Here is a 27,399-nt window from a genome sequence, read left to right as displayed (position 1 = left end):
ATTAAGTGGCACAGTGGATATATGCCATTTCAACTCATACAAAAAGGAATTTAAAAAACATTGACATATAAAACAAATTCATTTCATCCTATGTTATTGTCACGTTTTGTATAATCAACCCCCCCCCCCCAAAAAAAAATAAAAAAATAACGTAGATAACTATACAGGTATGAACACATGTACGTGAAATTGCCGCCAATATATACGATCTAAGAATGGAGAAAAAATGCAAGAAAAGTCCAATTGATTAATACAGGTCTCGTCACAATATTACCAGTACAGGTAATGTTTGTATGTGGGCATCTTTCCATGCGAATAGTTTGACTTTCATCTACAACGTAAACAACGCTACTTGTCTCTCGAACAGATAGATACAGGTTTTACATGCGTAGGAAGGCAGCGGGACCACGCAGTTCAGTATACATGTCGTAGCACGAGATAAGCATATTCATCGTGAACTGTCGGGAATTCCAATCCATGTGTTATATACAGTCCCTGATGCAGGTTAAATGCGGTCACTGGTTTCAGAAATGTTTATCTACTGGAATAAACTTAATTGTGTTTCCTGCTCAACTTGACAAACCTCATTCTTCACGGTGACAAGATATTGATATTTGTTGGTAATTTAAAAAAATGAAGTTCGTATTATCAGTGGATATTTTGACGTATGTTCTACTTCCGTGGATTGTGTGGATGAAAAGCGGTACCTGTTGTAAGTACCATTTTATTGTACTCCATTGTAATCATGGGTCTTATCTTTGTCTGAGTTTGTCGAGAAGGCCTGCTGTACATATTTGCAAGTGAATTATTAAACAGAAACATTTTTCTTTTTGCGACCCCACACTGATGAAAAGATGCTGGATGCAATCTTGATGTTGACAAAAAATTATATATCCACTGTACCACATATCTGACTCGTATAGCATTATAAATCTGGTTCCGAGTCCAAGAGGGTCATACAAATGATGTGTGCTGGTTTTGTCCATTGGCACGCGTAGATTGCACGTGACTGGTTGACTAACAGACGCTACCGTTTGTGAGGGGTTTTTTTTAATGCATAAAATACAGTTTCCTGGTCAGATGTTTACTTTTTCATGCGTTTAATAAAGTTCGATAAAATGCGTAAAGGTTGACATTAAGTATAATAACTAATTCTAAATTAAACTATAACCTCAGACTACACACATACACTAACTGAAAAGACGACTATAAAATTGCAAGAAGAAAATCAAACTCGTTTGATCGATAATGATTAAAGTTTTAGCATTTTTGTTCGATTAAGATGTGAGTGTGTGTGTGTGTGTGTGTGTGTGTGTGAATTTAAAAAAATTCAGTCATATCGCTACGATGTCTGCAGTGTGGTAGTTTTTAGTGATGTCTAGCCACAGATATGTAGCAATATGTCACACCCAGTCACATTATCCTGACACCAGGCCGACCAGTCCTAACACTAATCTCTTAATGCTGAGCGCCAAGCGAGGCAGATGCTAGTACCATTTTTATACATCTCTGGTATAACTCGGCCAGAGTTCGAACCAACCGCCTCGCATCCGAGGCCACCGGAGCGGTCGTATCGAATAGCAGCAGGGAGGGCGAACAACCTCTAATTGGTTCACCTGTATTTTCGCAAATTAAGCCTTCCTGGCGAATCACAAAAATCGTTTAAAAAATGCGATATTCAGCGTAAAACAACTCCGTCGATGACAAATTGGTTTACCTGTTATCGCTGATGGTTTTTTTTTCTTCGATACAACTTAAGGAAAAATGCGCGATTGTCGGTGACGCGTTGAGAGCGTCGCCCTCCCTGCTGCTATGAATTAAAACTTTTATCTAACCCTATTCGAAATCCGTGTGGGTTTATTTTAGCACGACTAAAGAAATTTCTAAACTTATTTATGTCCATATCACCACTACACCAGGTCTGATGAATATTTCGTAACGTGTGAGTATCAACTCCGTTAAAGACAGTAAGAATATTACAGTTGTCCCTGATCACTTTAGGAATTTGTGTATACCGCTGGGTTACATAAATTACATCTGTGTTTTTGTGTCTACCTCTGGAAAATATCCTGGCAGGATTTGATTGTTTATCCAGCATAATATCATCGTAAACAACTAAATTGTTAATTGACCCATCAATATCATCAATACTTGGCGCTTCATTGATGTCAGTTAGAAATTCAACATCATCTCCGCTTAATGATTTTGCTTTTTCATTATAATCTTGTATTACATCATAAAAACGCTGATCGTCAACAGATGGTGCTACCAGATATAGTTTATCCCATCTCATCCACTTCATTATTAAATTAAGTAACAACTGCGTCTTACCACTTCCAGATGGACCTATAATAATCATACGAACAGAATTTGGTAGCGCTGTGTGATGCTTAACTGGTTCTCGTTTCCTTGTTGCAGAAAAGTCAGTGATTTCCATTAGAAAATATATAAAAAGAATATGGATTTATATTGTGTGAAATGCAGGGCGCGCACACCAACAAGTAATCTAACAACCATTACAACAAAAAATAATAGATCTGCGATTACGGGCACGTGTGAACGATGCGGTACGAAGAAATTTAAATTTATCTCCACTGGCAAGTCAGGTGAAAAACCAAAACCAAAGTCAAAGTCAAAGCCAAAATCAAGTAAAAAAAAAAAGCAACACGGGGGTGACATCGCAGCAAAATTAGGAAAACTACCTGGGACTCCGTGGGCTAAATACCCAGGAGAAAAACATCTTCCAGGATATAATTACTGCGGCCCTGGAACCAGACTTGATATCAGATTTGATGACCAAGATCAACCAAAACCAGGTGAGTATCCGATAAACGCTATTGATAAGGCGTGTCATGCTCATGATGTAGCTTATAAAAGTAAAAATCTACAAGATAGGCATCTCGCAGATGTGAAATTAATTCACGTTTTTTAAATTCCATCACTGATAAATCTCTCAAGGAAAAATTAGCTAGTTGGTTAATAAAATCCGCAATGAAAGGTAAATTAGCGCTAGGTGCTGGTAATTAATTATAAATGGAGTCGATTTATTATTCCCCAAGAGGATATTGAAGGGGTAGCGCAGCAATTAGTAAACTCGCTGAAGCAGCGAAAGTCACACGTGATACTGCTAAAAATTGGTTATCCAAACAGGCAATATGGCAAATTTACCAACCACCGCCTAAACAAATTCACTTTGCGCATTTCAGTGTTAGTGTGCCAAATGAAGTTCATCAGGCTGACATATTATTTCTGCCACACGATACTATTAAAATCCGAAGACGTCAGATAACATATAAATACGCGTTAGATGTAATTGATGTTGCAAGTAGATACAAAGATGCAGAACCGTTAACGACTAAAACAGCATCTGAAGTAGCCAATGCTTTTGAACGAATTTATCAACGAGGTGGTCTACGATGGCCATATCTCTTATAAGTTGATCCTGGCAAAGAATTTCAGGGTGCAGTATCATCGCTGATGAAGCAACATAATGTCAACATCAGACGAGGACATACTGAAATTCATCGTGATCAGGCAATTGTTGAGCGATTTAATCGAACACTTGCTGAGCGGTTATTTGGATATCAATAAGCGAAGGAATTCATTCAGGACAAGAGATCACGCGAATGGGTCGCAAGATTACCAAGCGTGATAGCTGCATTAAATAATGAAATTACTAGAACAACCAACATGAAACCTATTAACGCAATATCCAAAAAACATATACCACAACGACGTGATTTTTCAGCACAACCAATACTGGGTGATGTCACTGTGAGATATTTATATGAACCAGGTGAACTTGAAAAAGAGTTAAAAAAAAAAAAAAAAGAGCGACTGATCCTATCTGGAGCATCACTGCACACAAGATATCTAACATAATTAGATCTACTGGTAGACCAGCAATATACAGGCTGGATTCGACTGCTCCTCAACGTGGGTTTACACGTGAACAATTACAAGTAATTCCTGAGGACACACAATTACCGCCTTCATCACTTAACTAGCACCCCGACGTCGATTGCACTCAAGACAGGTCAGCATCACATTTTCACGTGTATGACCAAGACGATTATCCTTTCTATCTACGGTGAATTGTCTTGAATGTTTATCCGAATGCTGCCATAACATTACACAATTACAGCTCGCACAGTGATTATTCTGCTGTTGCTTCAGTGTCATGATAAATTCAACATTAAGGTCAAATTCTCGATTATTTTTTTTTTGTCACTCTGTTTGTAACCAGCTAATTTTTTTCTGATTATATCACTGTTGTTTTCATTATTAATTTCATCAGCCATTGACTCATCCAAGATAATCCTTCGCAGTTGAGATATTTTTCTGACTCTGGACACAGCCAAGTAAACTAAGTTTGACCACTCGATTCTATCATCAATGATCCAAACAATTGTATCAGAGATAGTCAGTCCTTGAGATGAATGTATCGTCATTGCGTATCCTAGCGTCCACGGGAACTTATCAGCGCGCAGTGCATCTTCAACAACATTGATATCAACTGCGACAATATCATTCAACACAAGATTCTGCTTCCTCCCTGACTGTCCTGGTATATCAACGTCAATATTCTGTAACCGCAAATCAGCTGGTCTATAACACAAGGGCACTGGCAACGTTGCAAAATTTTTTCTTGTGTAATTGAAAAAACTGCTGTTGAAGTGTCTCTGACTATCTTTCTACTTGCCACTATTAAATCGTTTGGTCTCCACGTTTTCCAAATGTCGTTCAAAGAAGTTTCTGAAATCACCTTGCGCATTATTTCACATTGAGTTTGATTCGGTTGTAGTCTGATTAATGTTTTAATTCCTTTAATTCTGCATCGAGAGATCTATGATCATCAGTTATCTCCTCGTAATAATCAACAAAATCTTTTAACCACATCTCACCTCTGTCTGCGTGGGATCGAGTTTCGGATTCGGCTAATGTGGGTATGTGAAATAGCTTGCCAGTTGCTTCTCGTGGGTCGGTGGTTCTTTCCGGGGTTGTCCCGGGTTCTTCCTCCACCATTAATACTGGCCGCCATGTATAGCCTATTGGGTGCTGATAAATGGCGTTAAACCCTAAAACAACTGCAACTTTTAACCACAAATGTGGGGATGGTCCAACAAACGGAGGTGGCTGACCGTGATCGCCGCACATTATCACAGCTTTATTTTTTGTTAATAACCAATCGAGAAATGTTTTTAATATTTCTAACGGTACCGTACATATTTCATCCCAGATAATAACCTTTGGAATATATTTCTCCCCCATTCGATCTGAAGTCCACACACCACCGCTGTATTTGAAAAAGCTGTGATAAGTACTAGAATTGACTCCTCATTATTTCATCTCCCGCGCCAGTCTGTGTGTTGGTGTTAGCATGATTATATCTGAATTCTGTCGAAATAATTCGATTACTCGAGTTGTCTTACCAGAGCTTCCCGCCCCGTTCAAATAAACGGTTTTATGTCTGGATACTGGATCATACACATATGGTGCATTCGACATTTCTGATAATTCTGATTTACAATAACTATCTTTGATCTCAACATCAGCGGATTCACAATAACAATGTAACATTTCTTTTTTTATTCTCCATGAACTCCATGATTCATCATTGCTTGTGAAACGAGCCAATAATTCTGAATATCTTTTATCGATATAAAATGAATCCGTTGCAACTCTAACTGCAGTGTCAGGAGATCTATTTATCATCGATAGCAAATTTATAGAAACATAAGCGAGCATCGACGATCTTAAATGGGTGTACTGAGGCGATTCTTCATTGATGTAACTAACAATTGTGCCCAACTTTTTCCCGTCAGACAAGTAAGCGTCCTCCCGATCACAAAGTATATTTCTCGCAGTGGCCCGGCCGAGTCATACCAAAGACTTACAAAAACTGTACTAACAGCTGCCTCGCTTGGCGCTCAGCATTAAGAGGTTAGTGTTAGGACTGGTCGGCCCGGTGTCAGGATAATGTGACTGGGTGGGACATCATGCTACATGTCTGCGGCATGATGCCCCAGTGCTAGACATCACTATAAACTGCCACACTGCAGACATCGTAGCGATATGACTGAAAAATTGTTAAAGCTACGTTAAAAATCAAAATCACACCACATCACATCTCGCAGTGGCATCATTAATTATAAAATTTAATTTAACATCATCCATAATTAGTCGTGAGTGATGTCGTTTATGATCATATGCACCACCCTGAGTAAATTTACCAATTATTCTTCTACCGAGATCTTTTGCTGTTTTTTCACTGTTGCTGAGTTTAATCTTAAGAATATTAGAAGCATCATTAACAATGACATCCGCGGACAGGTCCGGATATTCCTGTTTGCATTCTTCGATGACTTCATCGAGACTGATACGCTCCGGTGTTGGTAACCAAACCGAAGTCTGCGACCGATATGATATAATTACTTCGCTGACAACCAACGATATCAATATTTTACTGTCAAGCATATATCGTAATAACACTATTGGCGCCCAACGTTTCTCCGAGAAGTGTCTGCCAAACCAAACATAACAAATCGGACGAAGATTCATAATGAATTCAAACGACGTTACACGAGCAAATCCTGTCAGGGAAAAATCAGGTAATGGACCATTAATTGATACTCTTACCATCTCATGACAAGGATGACCAAATCTTTTAAAATATCCGGTGCACTCGCCCATCCCAAGAAAACTTCCAGGATAACACGCGGTCATGTCCACGGAAATCATCTCGCCGATATTATACTTGGTGTTCCACAAACCGAAGTGTCCGTATTCGATACAACTATTCTGGACATCTTCAAGGAACTCAGCGTGTGTTGGTCTCCATGAATTTCTCTCTCTCTCGCGGCGTGGGCAGCAAATGACGGGACTGTAAAACAATTAGTTAATAATTGCTCAGTATTTTCTGTGTATCTCTGTGCGAGTTTTCTCATTTCTTCGTGGAGAGATTCTTTACGATATAATTCGCCGTTAGGTCTTACAAACTGATCATACTCGCCATCTTCGGAACTTTTAAACAACCACACTGACACAGGGTCGTTTCTGCTTATTCGGCTGATAGCATCAAATATTCCACTCCAAAAGCTCTCTGACGAGTAATATCTCACAACACGATTTCGTGGAAATATTGTTACCGCGGAGGTCCAAGCGTGAGCGTTATGGTCAATAATTTCAATTGGCGCTCCCTTTCCTTTATTCGCTGATTCATATAAAGCCTCCCCCGTTAACGTTTTTACTACCATTGGAAATTTTAATTTACTTGATAACTCAGCGACATCGTTTATTGACGCTCGTGTATCCTTAACCGATTCAGCCCACTTCTCTATTTTTTCACGTCGCAGATCAGTTAAACCGTTTCTACGCTTCGCATTTGTAAAATGTGCTATTACTCGCTCGGTTACACAATTCAGCTATGAAAATTTCATTGCGGCAAGATCATTAATATTATGTCTATCATTTAGCTGATAGATTCCATAAATGACCGCGGTCAAAGGATACGCTCGAGCGTAATATGGTTTATCAATCCCAGTCAGCATTCCTGGTTTGGAATCTTTACTTAACAGAGCAGTTTTTCCATTAGCAAGGACAGGGTCACGTTTGGCACGAATAATTCACGTATCGGAATCTGCTTGCACAATAAACTTTATTCTGAAATGATATTTCTGATTAAGGTAATCGATAATTGTTTTCGCTCGTGCGTCACTCATTGTAGCGTCTTTGACATCGTCGTCGTGTATAATTTTGAATGTAGACCACACGTGAGATGCCCCATCATTACGAAATTCTTCCTTGGCATCTCTGATAATATCAAACAGACCAGTCAGGGCTTGCCTCCGCGAATCAGGGGTTAGTCTGTCAAGATCAAATCTAGAAGCTTTCCGGGGCTTGATTGCAGATAATCTCTCAAACTCTTCCATATTATATTTAAGACAAAGATTTAAATAAGAAATATATATATATATACAATGTCTCAAACCAATCAGTGCAAGTGGCTCAAGGTAGGATCTGTAACTCCTTGTAACAAATCCTGCAGAAAAGAATTCTGCGGGAAACATTTTCAAAGTGTTCGGATAGGGAGTTTGGGACCAATACCGTGTCTGCAATGTGGTATTGGGGTCAGGGGTAAAATACAGTTATGCGCAAATTGCGGGGGGAAAAGATACCGTGAACTTAAAAGATAGTATAACAAAAAAAATAAGCATGATGCGTTGAAATGTGAGCGCGATTATATAACTAAGTTTTCAGACAAATTATAAATTAAGCAAATTATAAATTAGACAAATAACATTATTATATAAAATGAACCAGGAATTTGTACGACACCCTGTCATCGAGAATTACGAAGCGAATCGTAATGGTGATATTAGAAATTGTAGGTCGAAAAAAACAGTTTGTGCTGTTAATAATGCTGGTTATCTAAAGTTCAAAGCTGGGAATAAAAGAACATATTAAAATCACAGGTTTGTATTCGAATGTTTCTTTGGAGAGATCAAAGACGGCCTTGTGATCAATCATATTGACGGCAAAAACTTAGCAATAACTTTTCTAACCTACAAGCTATCACACAACGCGAGAATGTTGCACGTGGAGTAGCTGATCGGTTTAAGAGCATTGGAAAGAGAGTGGTTCAATCTTTAAATATAGCGACCGGCGAAAAGATGAATTTTCAGTCAATGAACGCGGCTGGCAGAAATTTCGGTATTAACCAGAGTTCAGTCCAACCTGTTGCAGAAAATACAACCAAATCAACTTTTTCATACAAGTTTAATAGCTGGATTTCGTTTTCCTATGTAGACTCTGCAACGATTGTGTAAAAGTCAATCTTGGATTTCTCTCCCCTTGATTTTATCACGGTGATTTCATTGCGCAACAGCCGTTCATCAAGGCTAGTGTTTTTTTTTTTCTTTTGAATATAAATTATATAAATAATGAATTACGAAAATATCAATGATGTGATTGTTGCTATTAAAAAATTAGAAGAAAACAGAATTAATATATCTAATGAATTAAATCCTAAAAAAATCATGTCTGATTTTGAAGCACTATATGAGGCTAAATTGGAAGGTCGGTATATTTTGCCTGCTCAGTATAAATTTATAAAGAAAATCCATACAGAGTTATATAAATCACTAGCTACAATAGAAGAACAGCAACTAGATGAATTTGTCCCTCTCTGCCGTGCAATCGAAAAAATTAGATTAGCATTATCCGAAGAATACGAATAAAAACAAAATAATTAATACTCGTGCAAGACAGTTGAGAAAAAAGATCGAGAGTTAGATCCCCTTGATCTATTTTCCGGGCTTTTACCTTGCAGCGCAATAAAAATATGTCCTGGCGCAGAAATACCCTGTTGTGATGCTATATACCAAGTAAACAAACCCACGGCAGAACTTTGAGCGATGTCTGCGGTCACTGTTAACCACGATAACAATGATTTACCACCCTGATTCATAAAATAAAGTAATTGGGGTTCTTCCGTGATCGATGGAGTTAATACCGGCATCCACAGTGAAAGTTTTGTTATCTCTACTTTGCCAGCATGAGCAGCATCAGCATCACCATCAGCAACAACACCAGCTCCTCGCCAGATCGCATCATTATCATTTTCTTTTCTGTAAAGCATAATTGTTTGTTTAACTCCAAAGATAACCCTTCTAAAATCTCTGCAAAATCCAAAGATATGAATTAGTGGAATCGCACACGAAAAATTCCTATTGGCTCCTGACAACATTAATCGGCGTGTTGCAAATCCTAAATTGTATTTGGGGCTAACACTTGTAACCACCGACTCCATATCTGCGTCATCAGCAGCGGCAGAGTGTATTTTTGGTCGTCTCATAACATATTGAATATGGTCAGCGTTATCGGTAGTATCTTTAGCAAACATCATTGATGGACCAGCTGATCTTATAAAGTATTCAGAGTATCTTGCTAGACCAATTATTGTTGTAGCAATATCAACATCACTTTGAATCAATTCGATATTTATTCCATCAATCATGCAAGCGGCGCTACTAAACAGTGCCATAATCCCATTATTGACAAAACCAACTCGGTCATTGGCATCGAATTATTATTATTCGTCTTTATAAGTTTACCCTCTACTTCAATAAAAGCCTCATGAGGTAGAAAATATCTACTTGTATCATGAACTTGAAGTTCGATACGCCCTCGTTTATCTGGTTTGACTGCATCATAGGAAAAAAATTGATAATCACGAACTGAGTTATCTTGCTCGACCGGCTCATCTATGTTAAATGCTGGGTCGGATATGCGTTTGAACATTTTATACTATTGCGTATTTTTCCAAATGGTGATTATCTTCGTCGCACACGAAGTCCACTTCCTGCTATCAAATTTGCTGTTATATTTTTTGTGCGTCAGATTCCTGGTCAATTAACGCTGCTAGTCTCTGATTTGCAGCTTCATTTATCACCTTACTAACATCCGCGGGCATATTTTCGGTACTCGGTAATTTCACCGGTGGTTTTCGTCTTATTAATCGCGTTAGTCTTTCTTTGATTGCCGACAGCGCCTTACCAGCAGCGCTAACAATTAAACCAGGAGCTTTTTCACTAACAATATTAATGGCTTTCATCGATAATTGTTTTGCAAGAGGACCAAATTTTGGTGCTAACCCTGCAAATAATCTTTAAGTCACATCACCAAGTCCGTCTCCGTAAGCTGCTCTATAAATTGGTAATCGTGAGTTTACTGCTCTGATCTGCACAGGTGTATGTCTGTTATATATAACCATGTTATGTTATTTACTATTGTTTAATCGCTGTAATCATCAACGAGTTCGTCAACGAGTTCTCGGTAAATACCAGGATCCATGACACCACCTTGAAACAATCGCCGACAGATATCAGCTGCTTCATTAATTATTTCTGGTGAGTTATTCCCAGCTCGTTTTCCTCCTATGAGGACTTCTAACCGCGAAACGTCATTAAAGATACTATCAGGACAAGGAATAAAACCACTTACCAAACCCTTGCCGGATATTTTTTTTTTGTGCTAGTCGGCTGTGTTGTTATCGGTGGTGTTTTTAATAGTGTTTTTAATGGCGTTGACAAATCTGCGGTCACATTAGGGCTTGCAACTCTCCTTGCTTGAACATCTTTCTTAAATTGTTCAAATTCATTTTTGTATTTTTCCGTGACCCGACTAATATCTTTGTGTGTAGTAAACACCAACCGTTCCCATTGTTCGTAAGTCGACTGCGGTGAACCCGGCTCCAGGTAGTTTTCACGATCATCAAATTCACCTACAAGATCAACCGCGTTATTGTAATTTTTCATCCTAATATTGCTTGCCTTATCTTTCTTGATTTCTGCTTTACCGGGTTTGTATTCCGGCGGAGCTTCGGCTCCAGGTGGTGTTTCTGATGCATCTGCGACCTCTTCGTGTGGTCTTGCTGCAACTCCCCTGATAGCAGTGACCGCCCTAGCAGCTGCTTCAGCGGATCCTTCAGCTGCGGCTGCCAACAGTCTTGTCGCAACATTTTGTTGTTGAGCAGTACGCGATAATGATGTGGTAACAGGCTTAAACAATAGTTAGTTGATTCTGTGAAACCTTCCTTAGCTTCTTGTTGTAATTGTAAATTTTTTTGAACTCATCTTTTACAGGAAGAAATTTTTTGATTGCTTCTAGTCGCTCTCGTGCTAATCTAGCTGTGTAGGATTCCGGGTGTACCATTATTTGGTATAACAATTTTTTAATTGAGCAACAGGGAGGGTGACGCTCTCAACGCGTCACCGACAATCGCGCATTTTTCCTTAAGTTGCATCGAAGAAAAAAAAACATCAGCGATAACAGGTAAACCAATTTGTCATCGACGGAGTTGTTTTACGCTGAATATCGCATTTTTTTTACGATTTTTGTGATTCCCAAGAAGGCTTAATTTGCGAAAATACATGTGAACCAATTAGAGGTTGTTCGCCCTCACTGCTGCTCGAATAATGAATGCTTGCCTACTGAATTACGAATTTCAGCGCAAACACGATATGTTCATTTAAACGGCATACTCGTTTGTGATGGTAGAGCGACTCAATATTTATTCTGGCAGCCCACCCTCATGGGCCTCCTGTTTGCCTCTCCTTCACTTTAACTTTCCTCCTTTAACATCAAGCGATTAAACTGCGTCAGAGCGTTTAAACAAATGTTTAGTCTACGCATGCGGAAAGGTGGGGAAGTAATAATTGAGAACAATGTTTAAAACTCTAACATGTATTGTTCCGACCCGTGAAACAATCTTTAAAACGTCTTGTAAAATCCAGACAGAATAGTTACTTTGCGGTGCCGATTTCTAGAACAATTGTTATGTATATTTAAATTATATCGTGTGCTCAACAAATGACTGTGTTTGAGGGTTCCGGATAGAGTTTTTAAATATCTGAATATATTGTTTGTGGATGAACTAAACGAAACATTTCATTCATTTGGATTAAGTTAACGATGTCGACGATTTCACTGTCACAAATGAAACTTTCAAACAAGGAAACGAATGAACATGATATTCGCACGTGAACGTGAGAGACGCAGTAATTGAAAATACCATCAGATCATTCAAACAGTTATTTAGGAGAAATATTCGTAATAGTTCTTAGTGTTTCAGCCTATGATTAATGCTCTCTAGGATCTATAAAAATAGCATACAGAAGCCTACCGAGGTCAAGTGCTATCGCATATCTATCAGAGATGTACCAATTTACAAGGCAGTCAAAGACTAAATTCGAGATCAAATTGCAGCTGAACGTTTTGGTAGGAAACGAAGGGCATCAGAGGCAGTAAGCCAAGACGACAAAGAAGTCTTATTTCCGCTGGCTAAATTGATTGTCACACACCAACCGGCTAAATTGTCACACACCAGCTGGCTAAATTGATTGTCACACACTAGATGGCTAAATTGATTGTCACACACCAGCTGGATAAATTGATTGTCACACACCAGCTGGATAAATCGATTGTCACACAATAGCTGCTTTACAATTTTACCCCGTTTAACTATTTAGGTACAATGTTAGGCAAGCGATAGAAGAAATAAAGGTCATATATGGGGTCCCTGCAGTGTTAGGAAAGCAATAGAAGACACACGGGTTATAGCTGGGGTCCCTCCAGTGTTAGGAAAGCGATAGAAGACACACGGTTCATATATGGGGTCCCTCCAGTGTTAGGAAAGTGATAGAAGACACACAGGTCATAGCTAGGGTCCCTCCAGTGTTAGGAAAGCGATAGAAGACACACAGGTCATAGCTGGGGTCCGTCCAGTGTTAGAAAAGAGATAGAAGACACACAGGTCATAGATGGGGTCCCTCCAGTGTTAGGAAAGCGATAGAAGAAACACAGGTCATAGCTGGGGTCCCTTTATCAAAGAACATGCAAGTGACAGGGCATACACATAAACATACATCTTCTTTAGCTGGTAATAAGAATATATAACTATATTCAGGCATAGTGAATTTCCTTAGAATTTCCTTTCTTTATATTTTCAATTAAAAACAAATTGATATTTTCCTAACATTATGTTTCCACAAAATCAGTGACAGAACAGAAACACGGGTGCAATTGATTCAGCTGCTCAAATCACATGTAAAGAGTACGACAATGACCCAACAAAATCCAGATCATCACTAGCAGAACAACATAATCGAGTTTGTTCAACAGTAAAACACAATCCATCAATTCCAGAGAACTGGAAAAGTTGTTTCAATGCGCATTCGTTCTTTATATTATTTCAAAACGCTTCCTTTTGGTAACCACAATTTGCTTTAAGAGGATGTATCCCTTACATGTATTATGAACGTCTGAAAGAGTAAATGATGTAAAGTTATTTGCACTTAAAACTCGCAGAAAGGGAAAATTGCTGTCACATTTCTGTTCCATTAATGTACTGTTTCTAAAATATCTTTGGATATTGTACTTGTATAAATTGTACTCAAAGTAAACAGCAGCGAACCAAAATGGGTGCTTCAGTGTATTTGAAAAATCAACCTGAATTGTATAAAGTACACAATTTTTAGCAATTATTAAAAGAGGGAAACGAAATTAGCCAGACACGATATGCCAACATCTGAAAGTGAAATGAATGAATTACAAAATATGTACAAAGTACAAAACGAAAGTTGTCGGCTCTTTCTTTTACAATTTGCTTCTGAGGTCCAATAAGTGAAAATGATTCAGCCGCGCTAGCAATTTTTTGATAGGTGTAAATATGAACTAAGACCAATCTGTATACTCTAATACACAAGGGGAAGTTAGCAAGGAAAATGAACAATTATTTGACATGTGTTGTGCATCTAAAATAGGTTAATACATTATTACAAACTGAGACAACTCATATTAGTCAAAGAGGTAAAGAACGGTGTCCATGGTAACGTCAAAATTTACCTTGATGAACACAAGATAGATAATGTAGAAAACACTGCTCATACAGCTGACGAGTATTCCTTTTCTCACAAAAGTTTCATTTGTCAATACGCTTTCATCACAGGAAATTGATAGTTAAAAACAAACACGGCCTCCAACGTGTACTTTAAAATTTCAATCTGGTACAACTGATAAGAATCTTAAGTCTGATAAGACTGATCAGAAAACTTTAAACCTTCATACGTGTACTTATTGCAAGAGACTGGGGCATGTTATTTCTGACTGCTTTAAGACAACAAAATTAGGCAACAAAATAAAGACAGCCCTCTTCCAAATGTCGTGTTCTCATAGGTCAAGGTCATGGTCATGTGCCGGAAGCAACAAATTTGTTGGGTCAACAAACCGCAGTCTGATTTTATTATTGAAAATTATGAACCGTGCACATCGAAATGTTATATATCATTTATTGATAATTCAACCAATCCTTTTTCTACTAAAATATTAAGGGACACGTGAGTCTTTTACTATTAAGTATCTTTCCGTTGTCTGAGAAGTCTTCTTCTTCAGAAAGTGTTCTTATTCAGGGAATATGTGGTTTTATTATACTTCCTCTCCATAATTCTAATTTGTGATAGATTTGGCTTCTGCACCAATGACTATCGGCGCTGTGAATTCTTTGCCCATTGAGCATGTTTATTATCCCAAAATAATGACTTAGCTGGAGATAAGGTTGTGGTTAATCCACTTGTAACTTTGTTCAGATCAAAAGATTGATCCTGTTGAAAATGAAATCCCTGGTTTATAGCATGTTTTTGCATGTTTCTGCATTTACTAGAGCCATGGAAAAAATAGCTCCCGAGAACGAAGTTGATCCGGAAATTATTCCTTTGGCAGGCATATTTATTAGTTGGGCTTTTGAAGCGGTTACGTTTGCTTCTGTCAATTGTCAGTCAAAATGTATTGATCACTGTGATCATTTTAACTACTCATTCTATTATGTCTAATCAGTGTAACAAACAACAATCACTTGCCGTTGAACAGGAAAAAGATCCATATATCTGTTTGTTTTAGAGGGTTATTAGCGAAGCTGAATATGAGGAGGTACCACCTTGCTATTTTCTATTAAAAAAGGTGTCCTTATACAAAAAACTAGAGACACCGTAGTTACCCACTAGCAACGAGTGGTCAGCAAGCTATAACAGCGATATTTCTAAGTCGTATAGAGAGTATATTCTTAGTATATCCCATCAAACACATTTGACTTTTCATTTAGGGGTCATCAAGACTTATGACAAGATATTACATCATTTTGTTTGCCATAAATGTTGAGTGATTTTCCAAATATTGTAGATTATATTTTGTTTCTCATTTGGCCAGTTATAGTTCTTTTGAACCATCCTTTGGACACGTATACTGTCCATGGACCATTGGAATTGTTAATATAAAAAATACTTTTGACAGGAGTCTGACATTAATCTTTTAGATTTGAAATGGCAACACATAAGCTTCAGTCTGCTAATCAAAACGGAAGTTAAGGCACGTAAAAAACTACACGGGTAAGAACTATTCATCCTGGACATAAGTATGTCTCTCTTGCGCATACTTATCTGTCCTCTTCTAGGTATTATGATCCTTATACAGTTTGAAGAGGAAGTAAGTGACCTAAATTATATCATCAATACTCCTGGGATGCGGAAACGGAAATAGATCTGCCGTTCCTGTTCGACACGGTGACGAATTAAACGATGATGTTTCAACATTTTGTATTGGTTTTAGTTAAACCGGTCTTCGAAATTCAGAAATATTAAAGAAATTGGACAATAAACGTTCACGTCTAAAGCCACAGGAAAATAATGAGTTAAGGCAGCTAATTTGAAAAGATGAGTACTAATTCTCAGATAGTCCAAATCGAACAAATAAAATCTACCATGATGTTGAAATTGTAGATTCTAAACCCGTAAAGCAGCAGACTTATATGATGAATGCTCTCAAGCAGGAATGTTTGAAAATTAATATTTGTTGGAGAATGACTTTATTGAACCAAGAAAAATGAATTGGAGTTTGCCGTGTGCCCTTGAGCCGAAATAGATCAGCCTTTAAGTGTGTGCAATGATATCAGAAATGAAGAGTGCCACCAAATGACTCATTTCCAATACCAAGAATTGATGACTGTACTGATAGAATAGGAAATGCAAAATATATTACCAAGTTTGACCTGTTAAAGGATTCTGGCAGATTCCACTAACTGATATAGCAAATAAATTTTGGAATTTGTAACTCCAGGTAGACTACCAATACAGAGATATACCATTTGGAATGGAAAATCCCCCCTCAACATTCCAGCGCTTAATGAACATGACAACTTGCATAGATAGATGTGATACATGCATTGATGACGTCATTATTTGCAGCGATTAAACTATAAATCACCTAGGAACTGTTCAGAAATTCTTTGTCCACTTGATTGAGATAAATTTGAAAATTAATTGAAGTAAAATTGAGTTTTGAATACTAGTATAACATTTTTAGAAAATGTTGTGGGACATGGTCAAGTTAAGCCTATATAATCTCTGAATTCTCTGTTCATATCAGTGAAAAGCAACTGTCGCGATTCTTGCATATGGTTAGATTTTATCGGAACGTTTGCTCAAATTTGTCTATAACTACCGAGCCTCTGGAAAGTTTATTGAGTAAAAAAGCAAAGTTTTATTGATCTGACAAATGTCATTAGGAGTGTGTAAACGTGAAGGTCATACATAAATGTTCGCTAGTTCTTTCAACAGCAGAGCTCATTCAATCGCTTAAGATGTCTGTTGGTGAAAGTTATATAGGGGATGGTGGCGTATTAATTCAGCAAGATAAAATGCCGTGGATTATCCATTGTGCTATTTATCTAAAATAATTAAATAAGCGCCATAAAAATCGTTCCACTATCGAGGAGTACTTGGCATATATATATATATATATATATATATATATATATATATATATATATATATATATATATATATATATATATATATATTATAGAGAGAGAGTAATCCACCAGAAGCCGTGATATACAGTTCTGAAATAAGTATCAAATTGCACGGTTATGTAGCTCGTATGTAAATAATTTGGTAGCTTATTAAATCTCCTAGGGTTCTAATGCAAATTTATTTAATAAGAATAATTGTAAACTAATTGCTGTGTAGAAATAATTGTTTTTCATAAAGAACATACAAGTCGTATCACATGCAGGATGTGTAATAACTAAAGCTTGCCTAATTTGCATAATTTTAGAAATTATGCAAAAAGCTTGTGGCTGTTACTTTTCAATTTTGTGACACATATTGCATAATATTTTACTAAAGCCTGCGTGCAGTACAGATGTTGTTAAAGAGCATATTGGAAAGCATGAAATGTTATATTTGCACATAATTGAGTGCATATAATAACATCTTTGATAGTGAAAATGATTGCGTTATACACGACAAAACAACACACAAATCAGCCTATTTACATACGATATAACCATTATCTTGCTACATTTACAATGCATTGTAAATACTACGTTCTTAAAATATCTTAATTTAGAAAGCTCTGAAGTGGATGCTGATTCTTAGTACAACAACAAAAATCAGCTCTTTTAGTTCAAGTATGAAGTGAGCTTGACACTCTTCTATTGCAACTGGATAGCTGTTTGACATGCTAGATAGGAGAGCATATCCAGTTGACTAGTTATTATCTTATTCGCAACTTCGAGGTCGATACTACGAATCGTACCTCGAATGTATGAAAATGGCTGTCGTTCGGTTCATCTCGGCTATTTATGAAAGAAGTGACCGATACGTTGCGAGAATGCGAATTGTTTTCTTCATGCCGCAACTTCTCGCATAATTTATATCAAATTGTAGAAATAGCAGAGGTAGTCTGAATAGAGAAAATACGCTTTAACCAGAAAGACTACTTATGTAATCTTTATTGTCCTTTGAATGGCAATTACTGTAAAGGTTCATATAGACACACAGACAGACACACACACACACACAAATATATATACATATATATATATATATATATATATATATATATATATATATATATATATATATATATATATATATATATATTAATAATGTAACAATGTATTCTATCTTTTGCATTTGCTTAGTTACATCGAGTGCGCTTTGTCCGTATTTCATAACAAATGGCCATGTTGACAGTGGGTGCAGTCGAGAAAAGGGTTCAAATTGCACTTACGTTTGTGACAGTGGCTGCAGCTCAAGCGGGGATGAACTCTATTGTACGGACGGGAACATCTGGAGCAGAGGCAGCTGTACCTGTTACAGTATGTAGATTATTATGCACATTTGATTTTCTTCCAAGGAATACGGAAAGAATGCTGGAAAAGTGTATATGTCAGTCTGTTTTTTCCATCTCATGGGATGAGTACACAATTTGCCATATCCGCCAGTCCGTCTTTTCCATCTTGTCGGATGATTACACAATTTGCCAACAGACCGTATCGGCATTTTGATTTTATTTCAACTTGTGTACTAACGACCTGCATATTAAGAAATACTAACATCAGTAAGTACGTGTTACACATTATTACAATAAAAGAAATTCATTGCTTGGATTATTTGCAAAAATATATATTTCTATTCAAACATTCTATGATCGAATGATAAAGAAAGTCGAGGAAATTTATTTTTCAGTAATGTAAATTAGCTTGTACACCGTGATTTTATTCTTGATATTTTGTCCCATTTATTAGAATTTCACCTGTTACCAGATCATGTCACAATTTGAGGATGTACCCAATTTAGCAGTTTTAAAGTTATTTCTGTAAACTCGTGTACCTATCATCATCATCGTCGGTGTCCTCGTCATCATCATCATTGGTCATACTGATATAACACTGATATGCACATTTAGTTAGCTATTGCTCATATTGATATAAAACTTCAATGCAAATTAAGTTTGAGTTATTGCTAATACTGTTTAACACTCAATTGCAAATTACGTATAGAGTTATTGCTCATACTGATTAAACACTGAAATGTAAATTACGTATAGAGTTATTGCTTATACTGATATAAAACTGAAATGCAAATTACGTATAGAGTTATTGCTAATACGGATATAACACTGAAATCCAAATTACGTATAGAATTATTGCTCATACTAATATAACACTGAAATCCAATATTACGTCTAGAGTTATTGCTCATACTGATATAACACTGAAATGCAAATTCCATTAAGAGTTATTGCTCATAATGATATAATACTACAATGAAAATTAAGAGAGGGTTATTGTACAATGCAGATATAGTCGAGTTATTGCTCGTAATAATGCAACACTTCTATAAAAACGAAGTTAGAGTTTTTTGTCCTTTCTGAGTTACGCATGAATGTTCATGGATGCCGTTGATTGCTTATGATACACACATTTAAATGATGCTTGTATTGAGCAGTGAAAGGTTTAGCTCTAGTTATTAACCTTACTAAGTACGTTAGACTTGGGTATAATGTTTGATGTAATTTGTGAACGCTGCTAGTCTTGTAGTTTTTAATGGATGTCTGTCAAGCTTGTTACGTATGCTATGCTGAACTAAACACTGTCCAGCCGTTCTATGTTGTCGTGTTTTTGATAAATATTACCCTTATCGACTTACTGCCAAGTGCAATTTATGACACAATTTATTGAACGCCATTAGTTTTGTACCTACTGATGGATGTCTGAGTTAAATGTTACAAATCACTGTCATCTTACAACGATAAGCATGCCTCTAGTCTTTGACCTTCTATGCTTCTTGGAATAGTTGTTGCCTGTGTTTGACTTTAGCCCACAAGTCCCAAAGCCGTTTCGTTGGAGACACTTCTATAGAAGGTACCATAGATTCATTTTCATTATGGGCATATATATCCATTTCCACTATGAGCATGTGGATTCATATCTATTATGGGTATCTGGATGGTCTGAGGGACAAGTGACAAGGAATAATTCTTACAAACTTCATATTATGACGAAAGCTTAATCTCTACGCATTTTACCAAATATCCTATCAATGGTCACGCATTAACTGTCACGATATGTAGGCGGGAACAACAGAAAAGAAATAACGTAAATCGGTAAATTATTTAATGAGTTGCTAGCAAAATGATCTCGCGGAATATTGGTACTCATATAACATATTTATATAACCGGAGTACTACTATTGCAATTCCTTTTCTTTCTAACTTTGTAAGAACCAAAATATATAATTTGGAGACAAATTTGAAGAATGAGCTAGAGGGATAGAACTGAAAAGTTCTCTCCATTGTAGTTTTGTGGGACCTTAATATTCTTTTTGATTTGGATGCTTGATGCCTAATTCATGCATAACTTTCTGGAAAATTCCAGACATAAAATTTGACCCTTGATAGGATTGCACAGGTTTGGGCAGGCCAAACTGAGTAAAAACAATTCTCGAAGCATTTACTATTGTTTTATTGTTTGTATTTCTCAAAGAAATTGCCTTTGGGATTCCTAGTAGAGCACATATTGTAGTCAACAATTGTACGAATAGGTTGCATATGAGCCTTAGGTATCTTATGATTGGGTTTTCCTACCATTTGACAAGTACGACAAAGTCTGCAGTATTTACAAACATACATTTTAATTTTTGGCCAAAATAAATAATTCAAGATCTTGTGATAACACTTAATGATCCCTAAATGACCAGCCTAAGAAATTTCATGGATTAAACTAAGAATTTCCTTTATATACGACATCGGAACTACAATGTGATAGCTCAATGACAAGTCATCACCAACACACACATCAGGTGGTCTACATTTTCTCATAAGTTCCCCATTTTTAACAACGTATCAAATAGGTGCTTCTTTGGTTTCAGTTTCACTAATGTCCATTGGAAACAAATAGCAGAACGTAGGATATTTTCCCTGTTCGACGACAAGTGCTTGTCGTTTGTCACCTTGATTACAATAAAAAGAATGATTAGTAAAATGAAGATCACTGTGATCAATACATTTCAGTTGATACAAACAAGGAGCAAAAGTGACCTCTTCAAAAGCCTGACCAATGCATCCATCGACCAAAGGAATAATTTCCTGATTTATCACCATTATTCTAAACAGCTTTATTTGCCGTTTCTCTAGTAACCTCACAAGCTCGGTATAAATCATGGATTTTATTTTCAATAGGATTTACTTTCTGATCAAAACAAAGCCTGCCAGTTACAATTTGAGTAACACTACCTTATCCCTAGCTATGTTACTGCCTAGTAATAAATGAATACCCTCGATGGGTAAAGACGACACAATTACGACTGTCACGGGTCATGATACTAAACCTGATGACAAATTTGCATAATGGAGAGGAACATTAACAAAGCCGCACTATACTTCCTGAATAGGAGGGACACTCTCATTAGATGGAAGACTTCTCAGGGAAAGGCAAGGTAACTAAGAATAAAAGACTTTGGAAAGCTTATGTTTCCCATAGACATGAATGGTTTATAAATCTCCATACAAATATCAGGCTGGTGTTTATTTTGCCCAACAAATGTATTGCTTTCAGTGCATGGCCATGACCTTGACATCTTTGAAATAAGAACAATTGGAATAGGTCCGTCTTGATTTGTTTTGCGTATTTTTCAGTTTGTAGCAATCAGAAATAATGTGCCCTTTCGTCTTGCATTGGGTACACAGAGGAAGATAAAATGTATTTGATCAGTTTTAACAGAAACTTTATGAGCTAAGGAAAACTTTTTATCTTTACGAGCAGCATTTGCTAAACGTTCGACCGTGTGTTAATCTAGGTAAGTATTAACGTCAATATGGACTCAAGTCTTGAACTCTTCAACTAATATGAGTTGACTGAGATTTTCATAATCTTGACCAACATTCTTTGGCTAACAATTATATATCAAATAATGGCTCCTTTTCTCTTGGAAATTCGCAATGAGCATATCCAGTTTCGTTTGTTTAGGTCCTATAACATTAGTCGATAAATCGCAGGTACCAACTAATAACAGTTTACATTCCTTAACCAGATCATAACCAGGACCGTGTTGTACTGAGAGGGATGTGTAGATGCCAAAATGTACACTTTGTAATAACATGGTGCATTGCTCCCTTAACCGTTTCAAACTTTCAGCAATTTTTCCAAAATGAAGAAAATAGTATCTACTTTTTTTCCCTTAAAAGGAGATACTAACTTAATATTGTTAGTAACATCAACCTGAATTTGTGTGTAAATTGGAGGTGTTTTTCTTTCAATTTCCAGCTCTAATTGTTTTAATGTATATTAAAATTCCCGTTCTTCCTTTACTCTTTTTCTTTGTATTTGTCCATCTTCTTTTTCACATTGCATTTTCATTTACGATAGTCAACATTCGTATCCTCTCCTTCCATCATATGCAATTGTTATTGCATTTGACTCTTTCTCTCATCTTTCTACAATTGCACTTGTTTCTCCAATTTCTATTTTTTCATCTAAATTTGTTACTCGTGAAGCTGAAGCTTTCTCAACTTGATTTTAATGTATTTTAATTTCAGTTCCATAACGTACCAGTTAGAGTCAGAAAGACATGGTAAATAAATCCAAAGCACTTTTATCCAAAACGTTCGCTTCTGACAAATATTGGACCAAAATATTATTTTTATTTCTAGCTTTGTTAAAAAAAAGTTTCTTTTTCTCTTTAAGATGATCATATTTTCTGGCAAGTTGGGGCAATTTATCCTTTTTCAAGGAGTAAAACACTTCCTGAATAGGAAATAGGGATCTGAATTTTTACTGAACAAGTTTAAAAATAACTTACGGTATTGAGAAACCAAACCAAAATAATCGGAGACTTTCGAACACTTGAGTGATATTTCTCAATAAATCCAACGCTGGAAGTATTGATTTGCATTGGATGGCCCGTGTCGTAGTAATGGACCAGCAGTCTTTTGTTGAATCACAATAATTCAATCCAGCAATATATCTTTACTTGAAATTTTACTATACATTTAGACTCGCATTTTGCAACAATGGTACTTTGAACACATTGTAATTCCAGAGACAATAATACAACTTATTTAGCTCAGATCTTTCAGGGACTTATAAATATCTTTTTCCAGTAACAAGATTATATTGACCTTATCCTGACACCAGGTCTCATTTAGCATTTTCTATAAATAAAAAACGCTATTACCTAATGGACTATGTCATTCCAGTCATAATTAGAAGGTCTATTACTAAACTTATAATAAAGAACATTGAAGACAAAATGTTCTTGACTAAGACCAGGATAAAGAAGTTTACATCTTTTATTAATAATTCTAATTTTAATCGCGTACTCATAGAGAAAATATTAGGTATGCCTTAGTTGTTTATAGGCGAGAAAATTCAATGATTCAGGTCAGGTGTAAAATTGACTTCATTCTGAACTCGGTCAAGTCCAAAATACAATTATCGATACCATATAATTAAATAAATAAATAAATGAATAATACATTATGCAAATTATATATATACATGCATACATATATATATATATATATATATATATATATATATATATATATATATATATATATATATATATATATATATATATATAACGCACGCATCTGAAACAAGAAAGATACCTATGTTTTTGGTGGTTAATAGGTCATCTTTCAGGAATGTAGATTATAAAACTGTAAACAAAATAAATCCTGTTCTCTGCTACAACTGTTGGTCAAACGTGGCGGATGATATGCATTTGAAACAAACAGACTGTCGATTTTGTTGTTAAAGGTCTAGATCGCCGAGACTGGAAAAGAAACAATGGTTTCAGTAAAGTAGCCTTAAATGACGATTGTACCGTTTATGGTGCTCCTGTTAGCACTTGTATAGGGAAACTTTCTCGATTTCTTTTCCACAATTTGTGACTTACACGATGCATAATACGGCGCAGTAAGTGCGTGTACTTTTCATTTGAAGGTAGTAATCAACGGGATTTGTGATGTTTTTAATCTAACCTTCCGATAATACGTCAAGATGGCAGTATGCTACAAGTGGCTTCAAGTTTTGATATGAAAAATGAAATCTTAAACCAATTTCTCAGCATTCGTTGATTTTCCGCGATTTCTTTTACTTTCTTTCCAGATTCCCCAGTTTATCAATCGACGCTAAGCGAACTAGACATTGCAGGGATTGTTGTTGGAGTTTTGATTTTCATCATTTTAATGAGCGTCTGTGTGACGGTTTGGATGAAAAGGTAATTATTTTATCCCTCCTTTCTCGGATTTGTTGTTGGAGTTTTGATTTTCACCATTTTTGTGAGCGTCTGCATGGCAGTTTGGATGAAAAGGTAAATATTTTATCTCTCTTTTTTAGAATTGTTATTGGAGTTATGATTTTTATGTTTTTTGTGAGCATTTGGGTGACAGCATGGATGAAAAAGTAATTATTTTATCTCTTCCTATGCAGTACTTTTTCATTCCAGGTTGATTTCTTGTATATTTGTGCCTTAATGTTTTTAGCTATCTCTTTACAATACAAAATCCACAAAGAAGCAGGTACATGCAACAATGCACATCAAACAATTATTACGGCACGAGTTTATGTGTGTTCGTGTGCGAGAGTTTTTAAAATTGTAAACCCCCAACAGTATGTATTGTGTTTTTGCAGACGGAGGCGGTTAATGCTCCAAGGAGTACAACATACCAACATAAATAGGACGGCATGCACTGAACAATCGTCTCAAATTTACGGAAGTAACACTAGTACTACTGCAACCGTCTCCACAGTTTCCAGCACAGTCATGCATTATGCAAACGTAAGCTATCCCCCGCCTCCATACAACGAAATTCAAATAATCAAACCTGATATATACCCGCCAGCATATGAGGAGATTAATTCTGCTCTGTCCGGACACAACTGTTAATGAAACGGCTACCAGATTCATGAGCGGCAGAAATGAAAGAAACATTTAAATAATTGAATAACAAAGAATTCGTTGTTGTTAATATCAATAGAGCCTGTCTGAATAATCTTAATTCTGTACTAAAATTATCTTTATTTTGTATGTTTTTACTTTTTGCAGGATTTATTATAAAAGAAATTAATAATTTCAAGAGTACAATGAATAGTATGCTGCTGTTTATTATTCATATGTGTTATCTGAGTCGGACATGAATTGTAGCACTTAACAGATGTACAACGATAATTGTAGTATAAATCCGAACCATGGGTTCTGTAAACAACTTTTATTTCTTCAGAAAAAATGTCTTAAATTGGTGGAGCAAAACTGATTCAGGATTCAAAGTTCTATTGAGTTTTTATCTATACTGTTAGGGATTTTATCTCTCCATCTGTTGAGTTTATTTTCGGTTTCAGGTTGACAAGTATATTTAAGACATGCGATTTGCTAAATATATATAACGCTAATAACTGGTATAACAGTGTAAAGTCTGACTCTCTCAAGAGTTATTAACATGACCAAGCAGCATTTTGATATTTTATCCGTACTGAAGTTAAATTAACAATTAAAAAAATCACTTATTACAAAATAAACTTATTCGCAATATTTGCCAAATGAAAAATTCTGAAAATTACCATCATATTCACTATTAACGTTATTGCAATAACTTTTAAACAAACATTTCTTGGTTAAAATTATTTTGAGCAATTACATTGATAGACGCTACATCTTTTGGCAACTCTCGTCCGTCCAATAGTATCGTGACCACACCTTGACAACTAGTGTACATGAGCTATCGATGGAACATTTCGATTCGGCCAAGTAACATTTTGCGTCCTGTACTCAACAAAGAAGGATGGGACCTAAATTTGTTTATACTAGAGTTTAACATTTTGGATTGATATATATCTCATGGTCTTGATCTTATCGGCGTCCAAAATGTATCCTGTATATAATGAAAGATTACAATATCTAAAAACATTGTGCAAAAACACCTGAAAAGAAAAGTTATTAGTGTTAAAATATATTAAAGTTGGTGTCTTCCCGAATTTTGCCAAGTTTTATATAAATTGAACAACTGAATCTTACTGATAAGACCCCATTTTTAAAGTATGGAAGATCATTGTTTCCTATTTCCTATCTAGTCAGAAACATTGGCTCCATTGTATCCTTGCCAATGAACTAATGAAAAAATTACATTGGTATATCAGTATATCATTAAGACGATGTGATCAAAAGAAGGTAAACACAGATTAGTACGTTATATATATATATATATATATATATATATATATATATATATATATATATATATATATATAAGCCATACAAAGATAAACATTATAGAACATGTGTTATTGGTATCATCTTGATGTAAAATTCTATAATTATATATTTAGCTCTTTTTCATTTTTAGATGAACTAATGAAACTAGCGAAATCGTTGAAAGTTTATCAGCTAAGTATTTAAAATCATGACATATCCAATTATTCATTTCAGTACAATAATGAGTAGCAGTTTTTAGGACACCATTGACTTGAAATATTTGAAGGATTCGAAACCTATACCTGCAAATATCTAAACCTGAAATGGAGCATGTCATATTTTTGAGATCCTTTTTATTTTAGAATATTTTCATAGTATCAGGATTGTAGGATATATTTTAGTACCATCGGGATTTTAGCATATTTTCGGTTTCATCGGGGTTTAGCATAGTTTAATATCAGGGTTTAGCATATTTACGGTATGATCAGGGTTTAGCATATTTTCGGTATCAAGATTTAGAATATTTTTATATCAGGGTTTAGTAAACTTAGCATCATCAGACTTGTAGTAAATTTGCATTATCATCGATTTCTAAGTAACACAGAATATGTATAGTTAGATTTAAAAATATGACACAGATGTCAACGTGCTCCACACTCATAGTTCTCACCTTTTACTTATATTTCACGGGTATTTTATATTTTTATTTTATATTTGTATTTTTTATACTTTTATTATGTTTATGAACGATAAATTGTATATATTCCAAGTTTGTTTAAAATACAATAAAAACATTTGAGTATTG

At 35.9% G+C, this 27,399-nt stretch overlaps 1 protein-coding gene across 2 annotated transcripts; it reads left to right on the top strand.

The window, feature by feature from the left end:
- Nucleotides 1–137: 137 nt before the first annotated feature.
- LOC149789068 (uncharacterized) lies at nucleotides 138–27,399 on the top strand. Of its 2 annotated transcripts, none has more exons than XR_016424298.1 (4): nucleotides 138–712; nucleotides 18,539–18,715; nucleotides 24,512–24,623; nucleotides 25,017–27,399. XR_016424298.1 is itself a non-coding variant. In XM_089975251.1 (4 exons), exons 1-4 carry the CDS (start codon nucleotides 634–636, stop codon nucleotides 25,290–25,292), a joined length of 624 nt encoding a protein of 207 aa, XP_089831377.1. In that variant the 5' UTR covers nucleotides 141–633; the 3' UTR covers nucleotides 25,293–27,399. The 2 variants fall into 2 exon arrangements, 1 of the variants encoding a protein (XP_089831377.1); XM_089975251.1 differs by having other exon boundaries at nucleotides 141–712; nucleotides 25,037–27,399.

This window comes from Sinohyriopsis cumingii, chromosome 11 (genome assembly GCF_028554795.1).
Source record: "Sinohyriopsis cumingii isolate HCF-2022 chromosome 11, ASM2855479v2, whole genome shotgun sequence".
NCBI lineage: Eukaryota > Metazoa > Mollusca > Bivalvia > Unionida > Unionidae > Sinohyriopsis > Sinohyriopsis cumingii.
The sequence above is the reverse complement of the archived record's forward strand: the minus strand, read 5'-3'. Positions and strand labels throughout refer to the sequence as shown.